Genomic DNA, 22,214 nt, shown 5'->3' on the forward strand with positions numbered 1-22,214 from the left:
TTTGGGCAAGATGGACAAAATGGAGTCCTCAAGACTTTAGAGAAGACAAAAAGCTTCATTACTTTTTCTTAAAGAAGAATCTGTTCTCCTTCAGGTCTATTCTCTTCTCCCATGGAAGATGCTTACCTTGGATCTTTCTTGTATGGCAATATCTCCACTCTAAACCTCTGCAGCATCAATCCTTGCATTCTAAGGATCAATTAGAGTACCGCTTTGACTATGAAGCCAATAAACAATCCATGAGCGGCTCAAGAATAGGGCTATAGGCTTCACTTCTTTCCATCTGTTGTTCAAACCTTTCAAAACATGCAACTACATCATCAAAGCTGTCTTCCAAAGTGATTTCTTGCTACTGCATTTTAACTTTCAAGTGCCTTGCTGATCGAAAGAATGTGAAGTCCAAAAGAACTTTTTGAAGAGAAAGGCCGTTCCTGAGACAACATTCACATTCAGATAGCGCAGACTCATCTACAGCAGTCAGAGAGATAGAGAAGAAGTTGTTGAAGATCGAGTAGTGAAGTAGGAGAGGTCAAGGCTGTTGAAGAAGTTGCTGAAGAAGGAGAGGTGACATAGGATGGTTCACGGTCTCTGTGCCCTGCGGTCTCTGTGCCTTCTTTGGTCTGTGATAATAGCAGTCGGTTCCTGTATTTTTCTTTTCCCTCTTTTTGAGCATTGTTTTCTACTTCTTCTTCGATTATGGCCAGAGGCAGTAGTCCCACCTTATCCGCGACCATCATTTCTTGCCATCAGTTGTACGAGATGATGCAGCTATTGAGTCCCGCAATCGGATGCCTATTCTGAGAGTCTATGGACAATGAGCTGTGTGAACCCTGATGCATTAATTGAATACTCAATCTGGATGACCAGAGAGTAACAGTGACTTTTACTCGTTTCCCTTCAGCAACCATCGGAAAGATGCCGCAGGTTCTTGGCGATGCAACATGCTCTGTGGTTTTGACCTTTGCTCGGTATTGCATTCCTAAAATGCAGAAGTGTTGTAGCTAATGGGGTTCTTTTCTATCATAGGCCAGGAAAGCTCGCAATCCTTCTGCAGAAGTCCCGTTTTGTAACTTTTGCAAGAACTGTCTTGGCAATCTTTTCATATACCAAGGGTATGTCATTCTGCAGGCATACGTTTCTGAATTTCAGTCCTAAAGTAGCTCATGTTCATCATTGCTCCTAAAAGTTGAAGGCATTGAGATATGGAGATTTGCGCATCACCAGATGTTTGCACCTAGTCAAGCATCTATTAGTGCAATATATTGTCGTGTAGAGACAACCACTGCTCCTGAAAGTTGAAGGCATTGGAATATGGAGATTTGTGCATCACCAGTACCAACAGGTTACAAGTGATGTCGGATGCCGGGGGGAGGCACAACAGCTCACTCAAAAGATAGGCGAGACAAGACATCGTCTGTTGGTGATCATTTAAACGCACCTAACGACAGTTGCAAAGTCAAGCTCAAGAGCAAGGATCGGCCATCTTAGACGTGATGTACCTCATTACCTGCAAAGTCACCTCTTTGATAATATAATAGCATAGTCTGAGTTTGGGAAGAATCCAACGGCAACTATCCACAAAGCCTGCGAAATCACAAATCAAGTCATTCTGCAAAAAGCTCCTGATCTGGGGCTCGGTGGATCTACAGCTATTACTTCCATCCTTGTTAATGGTCGAAGGTTCATTTTTGTGAATGTGGGTGATTCCAAAGTTGTTCTATGCAAAGCTGGACATGCAATTCAGCTTTTAGTGGATCATGAACCAAAGACAAAAAGAAGAATCATTGAAAACAAGGGAGGTTTTGTTACAACAATTCTAGGTGATGTGCCACGACTGGATGGACAACTTGCTGTAGCCTATGCCTTTGAAGATAAGAATCTGAGAGTGCATTTGATGTCAGATCCAGATGTTCATGACATGAAACTTGATGAGACTGATGAGTTTCTTATTTTGGCAAGTGATGGATTGTGGAAGGTTATGGAAAATCAAGAAGCCGTCAATCTAATCTGGAAGGTAAAGGATCCTAAAGTAGTAGCTAAAAAGCTTACAGATCCTGAAGCAGTAACTAAAAAACTTACAGAAGTTTCTCTTGTGCAAGAGAGCAAGGATGATATATCTTGCATTGAGGTCCAATTTCAATGATGTGGCCACTCCTTACCAAATCACTATATGGTAAAAATATTTTTCCTGATATTGAAAACAAATCTATAATGAGATCTCCAAGATGCAAGAATTCATGGGAGACTATGAAATATTCAATTGTACAGTTGTAGATACAATGAAGAGAGAGAGAGCAAGCAAGCAAGATGGAGGTCAAACATGGATGTTGCTGGCCAACTTAGTTGGAGAAAGTTGAAAAAGCTCACTATTATCAACACATGTCAGAAAATTGGCTTCAGTGGTAGTTCTTGGACAGCATACATCAACAAGTCACCTCGCAAGTACATGTCAGACATAAGCATGGTATTTGTAGTCACAAAATCCTCAAAAACCATTTTGGCCACTTCAGTTAACAAATCACAAGACCAAGCTCCAGTCCAACCATCTTTTGGAAGAGGCAAATCCATCATGGAAAGTTTAATATAAAAGGCCAACTTATGTTGCTAATAATGCACAAAGAAGGAGTGATCTGGAGAAACAAATTCCTGGAACTGCTCAAATAAAGATCACAACAAGTCCATTCTTGCCTGAAGTCTTTTTACCTTGGCTTAGAATAAAGGGCATAATGTGGCATTTCTTTGAAGCAAAGCTAAATCTGCAAGGGATAAGGAAGAAATTAGCTGCACAAAATGTCTATTCATGTTAGGGCCTACTGATGCTTTGGCAATATAAGGCTGAGCAGTTGCACTCAAGGGTCATATTATAGGAGCATCAACCTTCTTGAAGTCGAGCTCAAGTATTTGTTGATGGTAGCAATAGCTTTGGAAGGCTTGAGTGGCATTCTCTTTACAATTGGAAGCAGCCTTGATGCTTATTTGGGTGGGATCTTTGCGGCAACAGCCACCTTATGGTCAATAGGCACAACCATATACACAACAGCCTCCTGCATATTCACAGCAGTCTTTACAATAAGGCTTGGGTGGCATTCTCTTTACAATTGGAAGCAGCCTTGATGCTTATTTGGGCGGGATCTTTGCAGCAACAGCCACCTTATGGTCAACAGGCACAACCATATACACAACAGCCTCCTGCATATTCACAACAGTCCTTACAATATTCTCAACAAGGTTCAGCACAACAGCAGCATGCACGACAGCATATGATGGGAGGAACTTCCATGATGCTTCAGCAGCAGAGAGCTTATACTTCAGCTGCATCTCTGCATCAAGCTTCAAGTGTTGGGCAGCATCCAACTTCTCAAGTCCAAGAGCATGCTCAGACCTGCACGGGAACAGTGGCACAACCTCAGCCTCAGCTACAAGCTCAACCGCAGGCACAAGCACAACAAGTGGCAGCAACCCAGGCCCAGGCCCATTCCCAGGCCCAACCCCAGATGCATACGCATGTGCAGCCCCAGCCCCAGCCCCAGCCACAGGGTGCAATGCAACAATTTCCAACTGCTCAAGGGCTGGCATGCAACTGCAGCAGCCTCCAGTTGCCCAACTACTTAGTCAAGAGCAACCTCAATCTGCTGTACAACAGCAAAGTGTTCCTGCAGCTGATGAATGGTATCAACAGCAGTATCAAGAGTACTATCAACAGTATGAACAATATCAGCAGCCATATGAACAATATCAACAAATGCAGATTCAGCAGCAGCAAGCTTCCCAATAGCAAATGTCAGGTGCAACACCACAGCCATATTTACAAACTCAGTCATTTCCTATGCAGGAACATGTTGTTCAACAACCCAATATGCAGCCCCATCAGCCTATGCCCCAGCCTCAGCCCCATCCTCAACCTCAACATCCTCAACAGCACCTTATCCAACAGCCTTCCCAGGGACGATTATCTCAATGCACATTGGAGGATCTCATGAATGGTCAATCAAAAGTTCTTCATGTTGGATGTGGTTGCAATGACTATGGGATGTATCGTATTGTAGGTGATCGATACCGTTGTTTGGACTACACTGAAGATGTAGGTTCTAATCTTTGTGGAATTTGTTTACGTATGGGTGGGAGTCTCCATGGTAGGTTTAACCAACAACATAAATCTTGTCATAAGATGATGAAGATTTTGGATGGAGATATGCCAGAGCTCTTATTTTCAGAACATGAGCAACCATTTTTCTATGCATTTGGAGCAGTTATGCAGGAACAACAAGTATACTATGTAAACAAACAGCATGCTTATCATGAAGATTATGAAGAATATGCAAGGTATCGTGAGTACATACTACAATGAGCATTGGTATTGTTGAGCTAAAATATGCGTTACTTGCTGATTAGCCTCTTAAACAGCCCCAAAACACACTAAAAATGCTCTTTTAGAGTAAAACCCTAAAACGGGGAGCAGTTCGAGAGAGTTCAGTGGAAACTTTAAAACGGGGGGCGGTTCAATAAAGTTTAATGGAAACCCTAATTTTTGGGGCACCCTTCCACATCTATAAATAGACAAGCTGCCCCCATTCAGTAATTATCCTTGTTTGCAGGTTACACCAGCCCACACACCCTATGTTGCTGTCGATGCCCAGTTTCCAGCCTGCAACCCGCCTCCATCTGTTGTCCAACCATCATCGATTGCAGCCACATCATCTTCAGCCTGTCCATTGCTATAGGCGACAGCTCTCAGCTGCTGGCGACAGCTCTCAGCTGCTGGCGACTGCTCCAAACTGTCCCAGGCCAGGGTCAGCCAGCCTGCGTTTTCAGCATTGCAGGCCCTGACACTCTCAGACACTGTTTCAGCCTGCTGTTTACAGCAGACTCTGCATAGTTTCCAGCCCCCGATCGGTGGTACACTGCTACGTTTATCAGTTTCCAGCCTCCAAACTGCTGCATTTTGGTGACCAGCCCTCTGCCATTCACTATTCAGCACTCCTACACTCCGATTGGTAGTCACAGACTTAGGATCCGTCTTCGATGGACGTCACACTCCGACATTGCTTTGCCCTTGAGCACACTGTACACTCTTACATTCATTTACAGCATTCATTCACTTCAGAGTTGTGTTCTCTCTCCCTTCTTCTGTTTGTGTTTGAGTTTTTGTGTTTGAGTTTTGAGTTTTGCGTTTAGGGTTTGAGTTTTTCCCTCTGTTTCTGTCTGTGTCTTTGTATTTTTGTCATGGTCGTACACTCTATGTGTCCTCAGTGTAAACCCTAGCAGTCTTCTTAACAGGTATAACCAACAACATGCATATGACAATGATGAGAACACCATTGAGTTGCAGCATGCAAGTAATGGTCATAAAATTTTTGGACAGCAACAACATGTCAATCATTATGTTTATGGTCAGCCCCAAAAGCAAGGACACCCTTGCAGTTATTTTGGACACTCTTCCATGAATGAGAATCATGTGGGAAGGCTACAAGGAATTGAGAATGGTTTCAACGCTTTTGATATGCATACGAATGGACAATCGTTCATGAATGGGCAGCAACATGTATATGATTATGATCTTGGATATGAGCAGCATTATACCAGTGAACATGGGCAGCATGTTGATCAGTATTTCTATGATGATCAGCCATCCCATAGTCAATATTATGATGATGATCAACTATTTCCTGGACTTCAACATTATGCTAGTAGAAATGAACGTGGTCATGACTATGAAAAACCGTTTTATCATGAGAAGTATGATAGCCATAGTGGCCAACATAATGTCATTCGAGGAAAACACTTAACCAGTGATGATATTAGAGGATTACATGCACAAGGCTTATGTTATAGATGTATTGAACCAATATCTTCTAATCATAAAGATATATGCAAGAAAAGGAATGCTAAAGTGATGCTAGTTATAGAGTTTCCAGATAATGAAGAGGAAGTTGAAGAGGCTAAAGAGGAAGTGGATCGTAAAGTCCAAGATGGAGAGACTTACAAATTCTTTAAAGTTGATCATGATGCCTATCACCTTTCTAACCTGCATCATGCTAATGACCGAGTGAATGTAGTAATTGAGAGGGACATGTAAAGGAGCTTAATGAAGCCGTACACCAATCTATGGTTTCAAATGACATGTTCTCAATTGATGGCCTTGTCTTCCCATTTGATCTGGGGGATCATGAGGATGCTTCCTTGTTTCCATTTGACCCGGGAGGCAATGATGGGATATATTTTTCTACAAAGGGAAGTTATGGTTGTGATGACTATTTTATGGCTATCCATTTGACCTTGGAGGCATATTGGACTTCAGTGACTTTCATTGTTGGTGGGTTGTAAATAACACTTGCAATACTAATTCCTCAGCATATTCAATCATCCTCTCTAGGGCTTCATGATTCCTTCAAAATAGTGGGATTATTGCAGTTACAGGACAGTGGACAGCTTGCTGTGTGAATTTTCTATCAGGAATTAAATAGCCTTACAACACCAAAAAGTGGTTTTGATGGTATGGGCTGATGCCTTAGGTTGTGTACTTCAAACACTCAATTTGAACACTCCAATCAAAATTTATGGCAGTTTTACGAATTCAGCCCAGTTTGGGCAGCAAGCAGTCATTTCAATATTTCAGGTTCATTATGAGATTTCTTCATGGAAAGTGCTTCTACATTCTTTTGGATCTTCATCGATATGATTTGTTTCGTTAATGACTTGTCTATCACCCCATTATCTTCAGTTTTGAGGACAAAACCATCTTTGAGAAGGGATGGTTTGTAATGAAGCAAATTAGACACATTAGTTCACTTTCCTTTACCAAAATAAACCATAAGATCCAACTGCCAATACAAGAGGCCCTTAAGCCTGGCAATATGCCGCTGAATATTATAGGCGGAGTCAAAAAGAAAAGCATTCCGGACGGTCCAGTTGTGCCAGCAGCCCCAATATCGAAGAAAATGATACACGAGCTTCATATGTGGCTGTGCAGGAGCAGGGTATTTGGGCTGCCCGAAAACCCAATCAAAGGGGCGCAGGGTGGAACCAACCACTCCTTGCCAAACGGCCGACATAAATAACCAGACTTTCTTTGCGATGGGGCAAGAAATAAATCGGTGGCGGGCGGATTCCACAGCAGTGGTGCAAAAGAAACAGTGGCCATTGGAGATTCGTCGCTTGGAGAGAGCCAAAGCAAGCGGAAGACCACCAACCATCATTCTCTCTCTCTCTTCTCTCCCTGTTCATTCTTTGTCTTGGTCATTCGCTTCCACATTGCTTCACTTTGACATGGTATTAGAGCGCTGAAGGACTGGGTGGACCCATCTGAAGAGAAGATTTCAACGCAACACAAGGCTGTATTTTCAGTGTTCAAGTGCGAGCAGGTGGGTTGTGCATCAAAACAAGGCTGAGGCGAGCATGGCATGTGAGAAAGGAGAAGATTTCCTGAAGCTGCTGCTCTTTTTTGCTATTAGATAAGGAAGAAGGCTGCATTTTGGCCCTTCAAGTGCAAACCTTACCTTGTTATCACCTTCGGTGGGTAAAAAGGAGTGGGATGAATGAACCATAGACCTGGCCAGCTGTATTTTCACAGTCTGAGGGGGCTGCTCTTTGTGTTTGTGCAGGCATTGTAGATGAAGATATCTTCTGAGGCCAAGACAGAGTTTCAAGTGATCATGGGCCGGAAGGTACCCATTTTACCCACTCTTCCATCAGATCAAAAGCTCGATGGCGAGAATTACCACATCTGGCGGGTTATGATGCTTGCCATTTTGGAGTCCTATGATTTGGCAGAGCTTGTTACAAAGGCTATTCATTGTCCATCTTATTGAGACAAGTCCAAACTCTCTTCCAGTGATGATAAGGTGGAGTTCGCAAAGGCTCAGGCACATTGGGACAAACTCAATGCTCACATTCGCGCATTTTTATTTCTCTCATGTACTACAATTGTTATCTCTCATATTGAGCATTTGACGGTGGCCCGAGACATATGGCTAGAGTTGGATCCGATATACAATAGGATGACCGAGTTTCTTTGGAAGTGCAAATGTAGACTATGAGTGTCAACAAGTCATCGTCTATGCAGGAGCATATCAACAAGCTGAGGCAACTTTAGATGCAGGTACAAAACGCAAGGAAGGTGATCACTTCTAAAGACACGGTGATAACTCTTCTTTCACAATTTACCCCCCCCCCGCTTTAGTGGTTTTTAGTCCACCTTGATTGCTTCAAGGCAGTCTGAGACTCTTCAGTGGTGGGTGGTAAGAGTTGATCCTATGGTCTTGGACCAAGAGGAGCAACTAAAAGGAACCAATGATTCCAAATCAGAGGCCTTGGTTGGTTAGTTCTCTCAAAAGAAGGAAATGACCAAAAGAAGAAAAAGAAGGACAAATGTAAGAAGGACAAAGACAAGGAGTCTACTTGTCACATTTGTGGCAAAACAGATCACTAGAAGAAGGACAATGGTGCCTCTCGGCACATGACTCCTTCTTCAACAGATGTAGCTCATTTGCAGCCTTCCCATGGTCAAATTCTCATTGATGATAGTTCGTCTATTCCTATACAAGGACGAGGTAACGTGCATCTTATTCCAAATGGACGTGGTGGTGCTCATACCTCCGAGATACTTTATGTGCCGGCTTTGGGGTACCATCTTCTTTCAATGCACAAGATTTCATCTCCCAGACAGGTAGACACCACGTGGCAGGCAGTTGGCTAGGTGCCACGTGGCCTATGTTAAAATACTAAGAATGCATGCTATGGAGGATCACTGATGAGCAAATAGACAATCATAATATTGATAAAGAAGAACAACTAATATTATCCAAGCATGATTGATAATAACTAATCCTAGTAGGACCCTAGGAGTGCTAGGAGTTAGCATCTTTGAGAAGGGGTTGAACACAATAAAATGCTTCTTATTCTAGCTATAGGTGATACTATGAGAAAATGAATTATAGACACAAGAGTTGGAGTCTGACTCAACAAAGTCAATAGCCAAGTGCTCGAAATCTTGGGGGGAGACCCACCTATAGAGAACATGCACTAGAACTTAACTATTCCCAATGGATCAAGCCAAAACCTATGAGAGTGGTTAGTGCAAATCTTGGAAGTGCACCCCTAATGACCCTAGTACTAATGAAGGGCATTGACTATGACATACTCCTAGAATGACCTTGGCTATGCAATGATTCATTCATAGGAGATTGGGCATGTGTCCTTTTGCAACAAGATAGAGGTAGCATATGTGGAGATGGAAACATGGGAGAACTCTCATGTAGATCTCAACAATATATCCAAATTGCAACTAATAAGGAGATGAATTCCTTGCACTAAATTCAAGCAACATAAACAAGCACATCTTAAGTCCAAAGGATGAGTAAGATTATAGGCCAAAATGCCTCCACCAATGTGATGGCTAATATCTAGAGCCTACAGTTATAAGCTATCACCATATAATATTTGTAATCTACAACATCTAGAGTCTATAGTAATAAGCTACCACAATATAATATTCGTAGTCTACAAAGTCACACTAGTCCAATACTTGACCTTCCACATCATCATTTATGTCCTAATTTGCAGAAGATTACCTAACACATGCCCATGATTTATCATACTAACATGGAAATACATACATCACACCACCTACTATGCAAACTTTAGCACTACATTAGATTTGTTGGAATGATATTATGAATTAAATTTCAAGAATTGAGCCATTCAAGCTTAATTCTATGTTTGGTAAGGTAGGTTGTCTCCATAAGGATGCTTATGATTATTGCAAACGGTGTGATTCTTGTCCATGAATGGGAAAGCCTACCAAATCCAGTGCCATGCTGTAATATTTCCACCCAAAAATATTATAGGACTTGATCACCGCACACCCGCGTAAAAACTGTGCAAAATCATCTCCCGCGTCGACTAATGACAGTAGCTAAGTGGCTACCCCACACGCATGATAAAAATTCCCATCCGCATTGTGCAATCGAGGCCGGGATTTATGATCGCAAAGCTGCGGGAGAATATCCTTTTTGAAGGGCATAAATATCCACAAGGGATAGTCCGAACATAATCTAAAAGAAATAGAATCCCCCTAGCACCTTGGAACCTCTTGACTAAATGACAAATTCCTATGAAGAGAGCTCTCATGTTCAATGCTCATCCTAACATCTGGAGCTCATTTCTTGTCTCGCTTATCCTTTGGTCTTTTTCAAGCCTTCAAGGGCTTCGAATTCTTAAGTCAAGGCTTGTCAAGGTAGAAAAATAATCTCAAAGAAAGTGTAGAGTCTAGTTGAGTAAGAAGAAAATGTCACTTTATAGAGGGTGAGCTTGATGGTAAGATAAAAGAGGAGGTATGACAAGTTGAAGGTTTTTTATGTGATTTTTGGGAGAGGTTGATATAGATAGTTGGGGTTGAATTACATAGTAGATGGATACAACGAGGAGAGTGACTTGTGGAGCAATGCAATTCTCAAGGAGAAGGATGAGATGAAGTGTCTTAATCCTCTTAAATTTGGGCATGACCCTGTCTTTGTTGAATCCCTCACTTTTCCTCTCTATCTATCTCTCTCACTCTTCTATGCTACTCTCTCTCTCTCTCTCTCTCTCTCTCTCTCTCTCTCTCTCTCTCTCTCTGTGAACTACCTACCTAGCTTAGGACAATTGGACCCTCTACCACTAGATTTACTTATATGTTTATTGTATTGGAGAGATTGATATGGGTTCATCCAAATTTAATACGGACCATTGCATGCCAGGAATATCCAAGCATAATGCAAGTACAACTAATTGATAATAACTGATGGAATGAGTGTGGGGATGAGTGCCTTTTATAGGCTTACAGTAGGTGGTATTGGTAGGTGGAGATAGGTGGAAAGGGACCATGGTATTCAACAACCATGGTTTTAATAGACCGTGCATACATGACCTAGTATAAGGCTTTATTTGCTGTATGTTTCTTTGCCTTATTTGTCCCATACAAAGAGGCTATGATGGATGTGATTGCACATTTCTCAACAGCCTACATTCAGACTCCAACTGTGGCTGCATTAATTGCAGCCGACCTGCATTCTTTTGGCCATTACTTTTCAGCCTATTTATAGGCTTTTTCTCCAACAGTCTCAGTTAGTTGTGTCCCACAAATTTCAAGCTGCAAACTGTGCAGACTGCCCTCAGGGCTAACAAAGACTGAGATCTTCAAGGTGGAGACATAAGCAAATATTCTCTCTACACCCGTGTATAATTCTGCATCCTTATACAGCATTCTTCACTGCATATTTTCTGCATTTCACTCTCTTTCTCTCTCTCTCTTCTCTCTTTGTTCACTCTTTGTCTTGGTCATTCGCATTCCGCATTGCTTCACTCTGACAAACCTCTGAGTATATGCCACTCTAGTGCAAATTTGGCCATCCATCATCCACTCCCTTCATGGCCAACGAGAACAACTTCAAGGAGAATCTCAGCATCGATAGGAACTTCACCCACTATTCCTTCACCCCTAGGGTCATTATAGCCTGTTTTGCAAGTTATGTGGTGGCAACCATCAGTAATGTTTTAACCCCCACCATGGCTTCTCTTCCCATTCTCCCTAGACCACCCTAAGAGACCATGTAAAAATTTGATTTGTTTGGCATCTAGTTCCAACTAGACTATTGAGCACTTGTACTTCAGTGTAATTTCTTCAAAGTAATATAATTAGCCGCACCTTTATTTGCAAAGGACAAAAAAGTTTCTTTTTGTTTTGGCTTGTTCAAATGTGATACAATATCATGAAAAATACATTGTTTTGTTTTATAGATATTAAGCCTCTAAACACATTAATGTTACTCTCCCTCCCTCTCACTATCAAGACACATTACATGCTACTGCAGCCTAAAATGAAAACTCTTGGCAATTTAGTCGTGCACATATGGTTGCAGCTTGTGTGAAAGGCTATATTGAATGTTAACAATACAAAATCCTCAAAGCACAGACATCACATGTGACATTGCAGCTGAGTACAAAACCTTACAGAGTTTAAAAATGTGTGAACATAAGGAAATCAATAAAACCAAAGAAGCCTTTGTAATAAAATCCTTACAATGGATACGAAGCTGCGTCATGCTTTGAGAATTTTGAAATTTCAGAATGATTCAATGCAGGATCAGGACCCATTAGAAGGTATTGTCCGCCTACAGTGGGTGTGAAAGAAGAAGGATTCCTTGGTAACAACTTCAACCCATGTCTATAAAGATCAAGGTCCCTGAAAAACTAGAATGTTGTGAAGAAAACAAGAATGTGGTTACATCTATTAAAAAGAAGGCACTCATTTGGCAATCATAGTCCAAAATGAGTAATATTCTGACCGAATAACAGAAGGTCGAAGGAGAGATTGTAGATAGCTTGCTCTCGAGAACTTAAAACCTGGTACTACTTCCTCTGTAACAGCAGCACCACCTAGGACTGGCCGCCTCTCAAGTACCAGAACCCTTAGACCTGCTTTAGCAAGGTATGCAGCACTGGTCAGCCCATTGTGACCACCACCAATGATAATTGCATCCCATGTCCTGAATATGAAATCACAAAACCCAGAGCAGCAAAGTCAAAAGCCCTTCAGGCTAACAATCATGCCCACTTAAGAAGTATCACACACAAGATTCAGTGCTTCAAACCATGTTACACACAATCAACCTGTTTGCTCAGCCACCCAACCATTTTTCCAGCGATCAAGTGAGCTTCATTGTTAGTACCTATATTCTCCAAAGGTCACACTATGTGTCAGGATAACATCCATACCCTTCACTCTAGAAAAGGCTGCATCTAATAGGTGTGTCTGGGAAATGGAATGAGTGAGTGCTACTCCTCATAGCATGTCAGATTCTCTGCCTCATTTCTCCACCTCTGGTGATGCCTTGCGAGAAATGCACCTTCTACTCCTCCACTACTCACTGCCTACTGGGGTCTAAGAAGAAGCTAGCCTAAGGATAGGACCACCACCTAGCTCTCCCTTCAACCTCTCTGCCAAGGGAAGTCCTATTGAGTGGGTGAAGCCTCATGGACCACGGACACATTGTAAGTCCCCATAAGGGAGAGGGAGACCATATGGCCTCGGGGGCTTAAAGGCAACCGAGGGATCTGTCTGTAAATAACATATCAAAATAGTTCTCCACTGGGTCATGTGGGTCACATTGGGCCTCAGAACAACACTCCTAGTTCACATGACCAAGGCATTGATAACAGCTATTCTTTTTCAGAATGTTCTGCCAAGAAGGTCAGAAGATTAGTTCTGTCAAGGAAGAGAAGTCATCCCTTGTAAGACTTGCCTTCCACTCTTTACAGTTCTTGCCATCCCTAGATTATGCCTTTGAAGCAGTGAAAACCAAATCCCCCTCTAAAGAAGATAGACGAGAAGAAGTAGCCTTCTTATGGACTTGGTCTTGGAACCATGTGTGCAGGAGCTGATACTCACTTTCACAGAAGGTCAGCAAGGTGGACAAGGAGATAACTTGTTGCAAAAAATTGAAGTACATGGGAGGCAGCTTGTTTAGAAATGAAGTGACCTAATTGTCATCTGCATTGGATGAGCCAGCAGTGGAAAACTTCATGAGTAAACACCTATATTCAGCCAACTTAACTTTCAGATTATCCCTTCGTTAATGGAAACTCTAGAAGTTCACGGTCAAGATTGAAGTGCCGAGTTCAATCTCTAGCTGCATGGGGATCACTGAGATGACTCAACGATCTAATGCAAGGAGAAAATGTTGTAATTGAGAATGAAATTCAAGTAAAAGTACCTACATCAACTCAACATCAGTCACAGCATTGCAAGCCTTCCACAGCTTGAGTAGATCAGGGTGAACAAGTTGAGATTGGGCATAGTCTCTAAACCAAACACTAGCTCCCCAAGTCCCTAAAACTTGAGCACTTCTTGCATGAGGTTCAACCAAGGCATGAAGTTCAATCCATTGAAGTATATCCTATTACCGAAGGCCTTCTTGGCTATTGCTAGTGTGACTGCTGAGTATGGGACAAGAACAAGGGTGAGGAATACACCCCCAAAGTGTCTAACATGCAAGGGCAAAACATGCGTAGCAGATCCAATATTGGTGTAGAGAGGCTAACTAGATAAGGGTGGGTGAACCATTTGAGTAGCCAAAGAACAAAAGATAGGCACCACATAGGCCCGGCATGAATATCCTTGCATTTGAGTGGCCAGTTGCCCAATGCATGAGGGGAATTCCCAACACAATAGCATGTACAAAGTGGCACTCACTTGCAAGAAAATGGGAAGTCGAAAATGCATGGGTGATGTTCCCGATAGCAAAGCAAAGAAAGGCAAAGAGGTACATGCTTGAGGGGGAGAAGGATAAGCTAACCTAAAACCTAAAGAACTAAGCAAGCCTAGGGAAAAAAAAAGAACCTAGAGATGAAAGACCTAGATGGAAAAGGGTTGAAGATTCAAAGAACCAGGTATACATATCTAAATTTTTCTGCTCCTAGAACCTCTATTGAAATTTAATGTTAGTACTCCCGTAGGTCTCTAGAGTGACTTCGAGTTCTAGTCAGTTTCCACATCAGGACCAACAATGAGTGAATGTGACTTATACAAACCACAAATGTACATACAACCTTGCCATGGGACTAAGCTAAGATGAAGATACTGGATGGATAGTACCTCCTTGAATGGTGCTGAGAGTTAGGCTTCCTCACCAATTTGTTGCCACGATCAAGACATGCCTCTCTCCAGTCCCGACTTAGGTGAGTTGTTGGTAGTTTTGTTGGGCTAAAATGCCTTACAAACTGACTAGCTATTTAAAACAGCCCCAAAACATGTAAATTGCCAAAAGCTTTTCTAAATAGTACACAACCCTAGAGAGTTTATGTGTCCCATAAGCAAAACCCTAATTTGGGAGGATCCTTCTACATCTATAAATAGATAGGCTGCCCACCATTCAGCCCAACCTTGTCTTGCCAATTTCAGTCATCAGCCCTCTTCCACTATATGTCCAACCCCCAACGACTATTGCTATGTAGTCTACATGTCACCCAACCTCCCACTGCTACTGGTGATCAAATGCCATTATCTTCAAGTAGTGACATTGATGAGTTCCAGCCCTAGAGACTGCTGCATTCTGGTTTCCAGCCTGCTGCCCTTCCATTTCCAACATCAGGGTGATTTTTGTTTGCATCTACACCAAGTCCTTTTTGTGTTTTTGGCACTTTTCTTCATCAAGCTCTGCTCTGACTGGTGGCTATTGCACTCCGGATCCATCTCCGGTGGACAACACACATCAACACCTCCCTCAGTCCACTCCCACCACACCCATCAACTGTCGGACAGCTTTGCACTTGAACATTCTATAAACTCTTACATTCACTTACTGCATTGATTCATTCACTTTAGAGTTTCTCTTCTCTCTCTATTTGTGTTTGTGTACAATCCGATGTACCTCTTTTGGGTGGATTTGTTGAATATTAGTACCTAATTTAATTGTGGATAGAAAGCTTTCAACTCGATGTAGACCTCGATTCAACGCCCTTTTGAATCCAAGCATTTGATCCTGCACTCTTGCTTTGATACCAAATGAAAATAGTAGAGAAGGATGTGCAACAAAAGGAGCAATGGCACAATATATGGAAGCTCAAGAGTTTTCCTTCATCTTCACCTTCATTCTTCTAACCATCGCCTCTATAGTTTTGGTAGGCCACTAGGCAGCCAACATGCACCCTTTGTCTAATACCTTGGCTACTTTGGGGTGGGACACCTTGAAGTAAAAATGGACTTGAGCTTTTCTTCTAGTCCTTTCTTGGTTCCAGTTTTGAGCCCAAGAGAGGGTGTTGCGGCAAAAATGCATTACAATCTAATTAGCTCTTTAAAATAGTCACAAAATATGTAAATTACCAAAATTTTCATTAAACGGTGCGCAATCCTAGAGAGTTTTTGTGTCCTTGAAGCAAAACCCTAATTTGGGAAGATCCTTCTACATCTATAAATAGATATGCTGTGCACCATTCAAACCATCCTTATCTTGCAAGTTTTGGCCATCATCCCTCTTCTACTAGCCGTCCAGTCCCCCAAGGACCATTGCTACATGGTGTACAATTGTCATCCAACCTTGCCCTGTTGCCAATCATCAACTGCCATCATCTTCAAGCTGTTACATTGCTGCATTTACAAGTTGCAGCCCCAAAGACTATTACATTCTATTTTCCAGCCTGCTGCCCTTCCATTTGCAGCATCAGCTTGATTTGTGTTTGCATCTACACCAGCTCAATTTGTGTTTTCGGCACTTTTCTTCATCAGCCTCTGCTCTAACTAGTGGTTATTGCACTCGGAATCTGTCCCTAGTGGATGATACACATCAACACCTCCCTCAACCCACTCCCACGAGAGTAGCAAGAGCAGTCTGGATGTGTCGAATGATGATTGAGAGGGAAATAGACACTATAGACAGCTCCCAACCAGTACAACACAGATCTGGCTGAGACAATGATGACGTCAACAGCCAAAAAACACCTCAGCAAGCAGTCAACCTGCACGGCAGCTCAGTATGGTAGAAAATGTAACACTCCCAACTCCATTGAAGTCAACCAGCAGCTATAGGTGATGTTTTGGATGCTGGATGACCTGGGCAGCAGGAAAATGCAGGGTAATCAGCTGACAACCGATAAGGAAGAGCTCCAATAATCTAGGTGGCAGCATGTGACAATAAACACAGCCGAACCTGGAGAGAAAACAAGTCGCCAAGCTGAAGGTTACACCCAAACAATAGGGGCAGCACTCAACAAAGCTCCACGAACTCAGATATCCTCCAGTTTGGGGTGTAAAAAACAATGGGCACTGAGCGGGCTGATGTTAGCGAATTAGTCAGTTCATACCGGAGTCTGTGCATGTGGTACAACGGGTTGGGCACCATAGATATTTTAGGCATTTTACTTGTCAGTATTTATTGGGATTTGACATTATTTGCAGCCAGTTGGCCAGCATTTAATGCTGTTTGACAAGTCATATTTTATGGCATTTATTTGGCCTATATATTCTCAAGCTCTCTCCTCCACATTCATTCATCACCTAACAGTTCTTGGGGAGAGGGAGTATGTGCCAGTGCCCCCACAACCGATGACTCACATTGCTTCTGTATTGTCTCATGTCTTGGTATATGGATTCCATTTCCCAAGCATACATCTGAGTTCTCATCTATATTGTGTTCTTTTTTTCTTTTCTTTTATCTTGTGTTCAGCAATTTATTTCAGCACATGTTTATGCTTCCATTTCTGCACCACTTCTGACATGGTATCAGATTTCAAGATTAGTGCTCCTACTATGCTTTCTTGCTGATTTCAGGATTGTTTTCACCCTTGTTGATAGGTGACCACTGCTCCAACCAAGCAACCTGTTTTACCCGCGTTTTTTACTGACGCCAGCATCCGTACAGCCTGCGTGTCCGTTTCAACCTGCGTTATGGTGCCTCTCCATCTCCTCCTTGCTGGGCACTTGCATTATCAGGCCGTTTTTCCTGTTTTTGGCAGTTTTTGATTGATTTTTTAACCTTTTGCAACAACCTTTGTCTTATTTTGGTCAGATTTTGGGTTATACTATATGTGAACTCTTGCTTTTTGTAGTCTATGCTCATGTTTTGGCTGTGTTCCCTCTCCAACTACCTTATTTTCTCTACTTCTCTTCTAAATCCTCTCCACATGACTTCTCTCTGCACATCCACTGATGACAAGCTCCATAGACCTGATTATCCACGTGGAGTGTGGTAATGAAGGCCTGGTTCATCCAGAAGCGGTTATGGTACCTTATTTTCTCTACTTCTCTTCTAAATCCTCTGCACATGGCTCCTCTTTGCACATCCACTGATAACAAGCTCCATAGACCTGATTATCACACGTGGAGTGCGGTAATGAAGGCCTGGTTCATCCAGAAGCAGTTATGATACGCGGTTTGCGGAGCTATTGCACCTCCTCAATGGCCTTCTCCTGTTCCAACTGATTTTGATGAAGACAACCATGAGGAAGCAGTCCTTACATGGGATTCGGATGATGCCCGTGCTTACTCGGCCTTACTTCGATGTATTTCCAAAGAAGTCCTACCAGCGGTCACCTCCTGCAGGACAGCTTCAGACGTATAATCAAAGTTGAAGCTGATGTACGAGGCTCCTTCCACCATGAGGGCCGTTACTCTCTATGGCCAGCTCCAACAATTGAATTTTGAAACCAAAGATATGATTCAATCATTCCTACTTCAAGTTACCCAGATCTAGGACCAGCTTCGGACTATACAGCCTACCCTATCAGAGCCACATCTTGTTGATACGGTACTCTACAAGCTTCCTCTAGAGTTTGATGGAGTAGCGAATGCTTTACGGAGCAGTCCTCTACGACTCCTATCAGTTTCTTCATATGTCCTCGATGTTGCTTGAGCATGAGGCGACTTTGCGACTACAGGGGTGACTTTCAACACATTATGGAGGTTCAGGTGAGGCTCTTGCAGCTTTAGAGAGGGGTTCGAAGACGAAGTCGAAGGCCCAATGTTACCATTGTGGCAAGAAAGGTCATTTACGGAAGGACTGTAAAGAGTTAGCGGCTTCCTGGAAGAAAAAGAAGCAGAAGACGAAGCGGGATGCAGACTCCTCCAATGAGTCATCATCTGCCTCAGATTCCGACTCAGATCCTCTGACCAAGGTGAAGCGGGAACCTTCTTCTTCAGGTCTTGGGAAGGGCTTGGTGGCCCCTTCCTCAGCTGCTTGTTAGTGGTGGTAATGAGGTCATCCCTCACGACTTTTCCGTGCCAAAGAGGTAGTGTGAGAGGGTGATGAGATGGGGCGGCCATGCTGTTGAGAGTCATTTCTTGTGGCCACGTCAGTAGTGCCACACGGCAACAGTTGGACAGTCCAATTGCAGCTGGTTGCATTAAATGCAGTCGACCTGATTATTTTAGGTATTTTCAGCCTTTAAAATACTGAGTTTCCAACAGTCTTGTCACATTGTCTCTGGCAGATTTCAGCCTGCTAACTGCGGAGATTGCTCTCAGAGCAGACAGAGATCGAGATCCTCAAGGTGGAGACATACGTAGATATTTTCTATGCATCCATGTATAATTTTGCATCCTTATACAGCATTCTTCACTACAGATTTTCTGTGTTTCACTGTCTCTTTCTCTCTCTCTCCTCTCTCTGTTCACTCTTTGTCATGGTCTTTTGCTTCTGCATTGCTTCACTCTAACATGGTATTAGAGCATTGAAGGACTGGACCTAATTGAAGAGGAGTTTTCAACGCAACACAAGGCTGCGTTTTCAACGTTCAAGTGCGAGCAGGTGGGCTGCGCATCAAAACAAGGCTAAGGTGAGCGTGGGCGTGTGAGAAAAGAGAAGATTTACTGAAGCTGCTGCTGTTTTTTGCTGTTAGAGAAAGAAGGCTTCGTTTTTGGCCTTCAAGTGCAGATTTTACCTTTTCATTGCTTCCAGTGGGTGAAGAAGGAACGAGACAAGCGAACCTCAGCCCTAGTAGGCTGTATTTTCACAGTCAGAGGGGACTGCTTTTTGTGTTTTGTGCAAGCATTGTAGGTGAAGATGTCTTCTAAGGCCAAGACAGAGTTTCAGCTGATCATGGACCTGGAAGGTGCCGTCCTACTGGCTCTTCCTTCAAATCAAAAGCTCGATGGTGAGAACTACCGCATCTGGCGGGTCATGATGCTTGCCATATTGGAGTCCTATGATTTGGCAAAGCTTGTTACAGAGGCTATCAACCGTCCTTCTTTGCCAGACGAGTCCAAACTCTCTTCTAATAAGAAGGCGGAGTTGGCAAAGGCTCAAGCACATTGGGATAAACTCAATGCACGCATTCGCTCGTTTTTATCTCTCTCATGTACTATAGCTCTTATCTCTCATATAGAGCATTTGACGGTGGCTAGGGAGATATGGCTGGAGTTGGATCAGATGTATAATCGGATGATCGTCATGAAGCGTGTGTCTTTGGAAGTGCAAATGAGGACTATGCGTGTCAACAAGTCATCATCCATGGGGGAGTATATCAACAAGCTCAGGCAGCTTCAGATGCAAGTTCAAAACACAAGGAAGGTGATCACTTCTAAAGACATGGTGATAACTCTCCTTTCACAGTTACCACCTCACTTTAGTGGTTTTTAATCCGACTTGATTGCTTCAGGGTGGTCTGAGACTCTTCGGTGGGAAGAGTTGGTTCCTATGGTCTTAGACCAAGAGGAACAACTGAAAGGAACCAATGCTTCGAAATCTGAAGCTTTGGTTGGTCAATCCTCTCAGAAGAAGAGGAAGGACCAAAAGAAGAAGAAGGAAGATAAATCTAATAAGAACAAAGACAAGGAGTCTACTTGTCATATTTGTGGCAAAACAAGTCACTAGAAGAAGGATTGCCCCAACAAGGAGAAGGAGAAGGAGAAGGAGAAGAATGAGAAATCTTCAAAGGATTCCAAAGCGGTGCCTGCTCCCTCATCAGCTACCTTCGTCCATTTGGAGGTGGTTGAGGATTCGACTATGCCAGCTTCTAATGCTGTGTTAACCTCCCCATTTACTCAAGAGTGGATTGTTGACAGTGGTGCCTCTAGGCACATGACTCCTTCTTCAACAGGTGTTACTCGTTTGCGGCCTTCTCATGGTCAAATTCTTATTGGAGACAGTTTGTCTATTCCTATTTAGGGATGGAAAAACATGCATCTTATTTCAGATAGGCGTGGTGGTGTCCATGCATCTGAGGTACTTTATGTGCCGGCTTTCGGGTATCATCTTCTCTTGGTGCACAAGATTTGTGCCCTCGGCCTCTTGGTCGAATTTAATGTGGATTCTTTTTGGATTCTTGATGGAGGATCGAGAGCGGTTCTTTCTTCAGGTTATGAGGAAAATGGAGTCTACAAGTTGTGGTCTTCTTCTACCCTAACTTCTCTTTTTCTAACCTCCCAAACTCAGTCCGAGCTTTGGCATGCTCAATTTGGTCACCTCAATTATAAATACCTTCGAAAGGCATCTAAGGACCAATTTGTTGGAGGTTTGCCATATATTGTGGTGAGTCAGCAGCCTTGTGTATCCTGCATCCGTGGGAAGCAGACTCGTGATGTTGTTCCCAACAAGGCTTCGAGGCGGTCTTCAGCACCCTTGGAGCTTGTTTCGACAGATCTTTGTGGACCAATGAGAACGGAATCCCATCGATGGAGTTTGTATTTCATACTCATTATAGATAATTACAGCAGGATGACATGGACCTATTTCTTGAAGCTGCAGTCGGAGGCTTTCTCCAACTTCAAGGATTAGTTGCTCTTTGAGGAGAACCGATCGGGGCGGAAGCTGAAGACCTTACGATCGGATAAGGGTGGAGAATTTGTCTCTAATGAGTTTGCTCGGTTTTGTGCAGATTGTGGCGTACACCAAGAGTTTGCCAATAGAAACAACCCTCAGGAGAATGGTATTTTGGAGAGGAAGAACCACAATGTGATCAAGATGGCCCGTACTATGATGGAGCATCGTCAGACACCTCAGTGTCTCTGGGCTGAGGCTGTGGCTACTTCAGTTCACATCCTTAATCGTTCTCCTACTTCTGTTGTTGTTGGTATGGCACCTTTTGAGGCGTACTTTGGATCAAAGCCCGATGTTTCTTATTTCATGGTTTTTGGCTATGATGCTTATGTTCACATCCCAAAGACACAACGTAACAAATTTGAAACACCTTCCAGAAGATAGGTGTTTGTGGGCTATAGCTCGCAATCTCAAGGCTACCGATTATATAATCCTATTAAGCAAGATGTCTACACGAGCTGTAATGTTCAGTTCATGGAGGTTCCAGCCCCAGAGGGGAGTGAGGATCACCTTGTACTTGGAGATCCCAGTGATAGCTAGGCCCCAGCGCAACTATTCCTCTCAAGCCTGTGTCTCTTGAGGACTCTTCTTCGGATGAGAAGCCTACTACCCAACCACTGGATTTACCACCTAGTCCTCCATTGATGGTGGACCTTCCAAACACTTTAGCAGATGGAAAGCGCTAAGGCAAGATTTGGCCTCCTCCTCATTGGGCCCTTGACACGCTCCGAGATTCAGGCATCGAGGGGGTCCTTGAGGAGTGGCAACAGCAATATGGACCACAGAGGTCACGACAGCACCAGACACATACTATGGAGCTTGTTTGCTCTAACTATTATTTGATGTCCCGTGTTATGCAAGATAGAGAGCCTACATTAGTGAAGGAGACTTTACAGTCAGATCATTGGCAGAAAGCGATGGAAGCCG

At 43.1% G+C, this 22,214-nt stretch overlaps 1 protein-coding gene and 1 pseudogene across 4 annotated transcripts in view; one reads left to right on the forward strand and one right to left on the reverse strand.

The window, feature by feature from the left end:
* Positions 1-22,214, reverse strand: part of LOC148022950 (FAD/NAD(P)-binding oxidoreductase family protein) — a 153,523-nt gene that overhangs the window by 128,288 nt on the left and 3,021 nt on the right. For 3 of the 4 annotated variants that reach the window (XR_015693571.1, XR_015693569.1, XM_087695877.1), the window contains exons 2-3: positions 12,324-12,524; positions 12,059-12,220 (exon numbers count right to left, since the gene is read on the reverse strand). Coding sequence is in view for 1 of the 4 variants with exons in the window: in XM_087695877.1 (XP_087552003.1) it covers positions 12,059-12,220; positions 12,324-12,524 (363 nt within the window). In the remaining 3 variants the exon portion in view is untranslated. The remainder of the gene's footprint in view (positions 1-12,058; positions 12,221-12,323; positions 12,525-22,214) is intronic. The other variant, XR_015693570.1, reaches the window with a different exon arrangement.
* Positions 916-2,143, forward strand: LOC148022951 (putative protein phosphatase 2C 10 pseudogene; annotated as a pseudogene).

The sequence above is a fragment of the Lygodium microphyllum genome, chromosome 16 (assembly GCF_053477565.2).
Source record: "Lygodium microphyllum isolate KBCC chromosome 16, Lygodium_microphyllum_v1.1.10, whole genome shotgun sequence".
Taxonomy (NCBI): domain Eukaryota; kingdom Viridiplantae; phylum Streptophyta; class Polypodiopsida; order Schizaeales; family Lygodiaceae; genus Lygodium; species Lygodium microphyllum.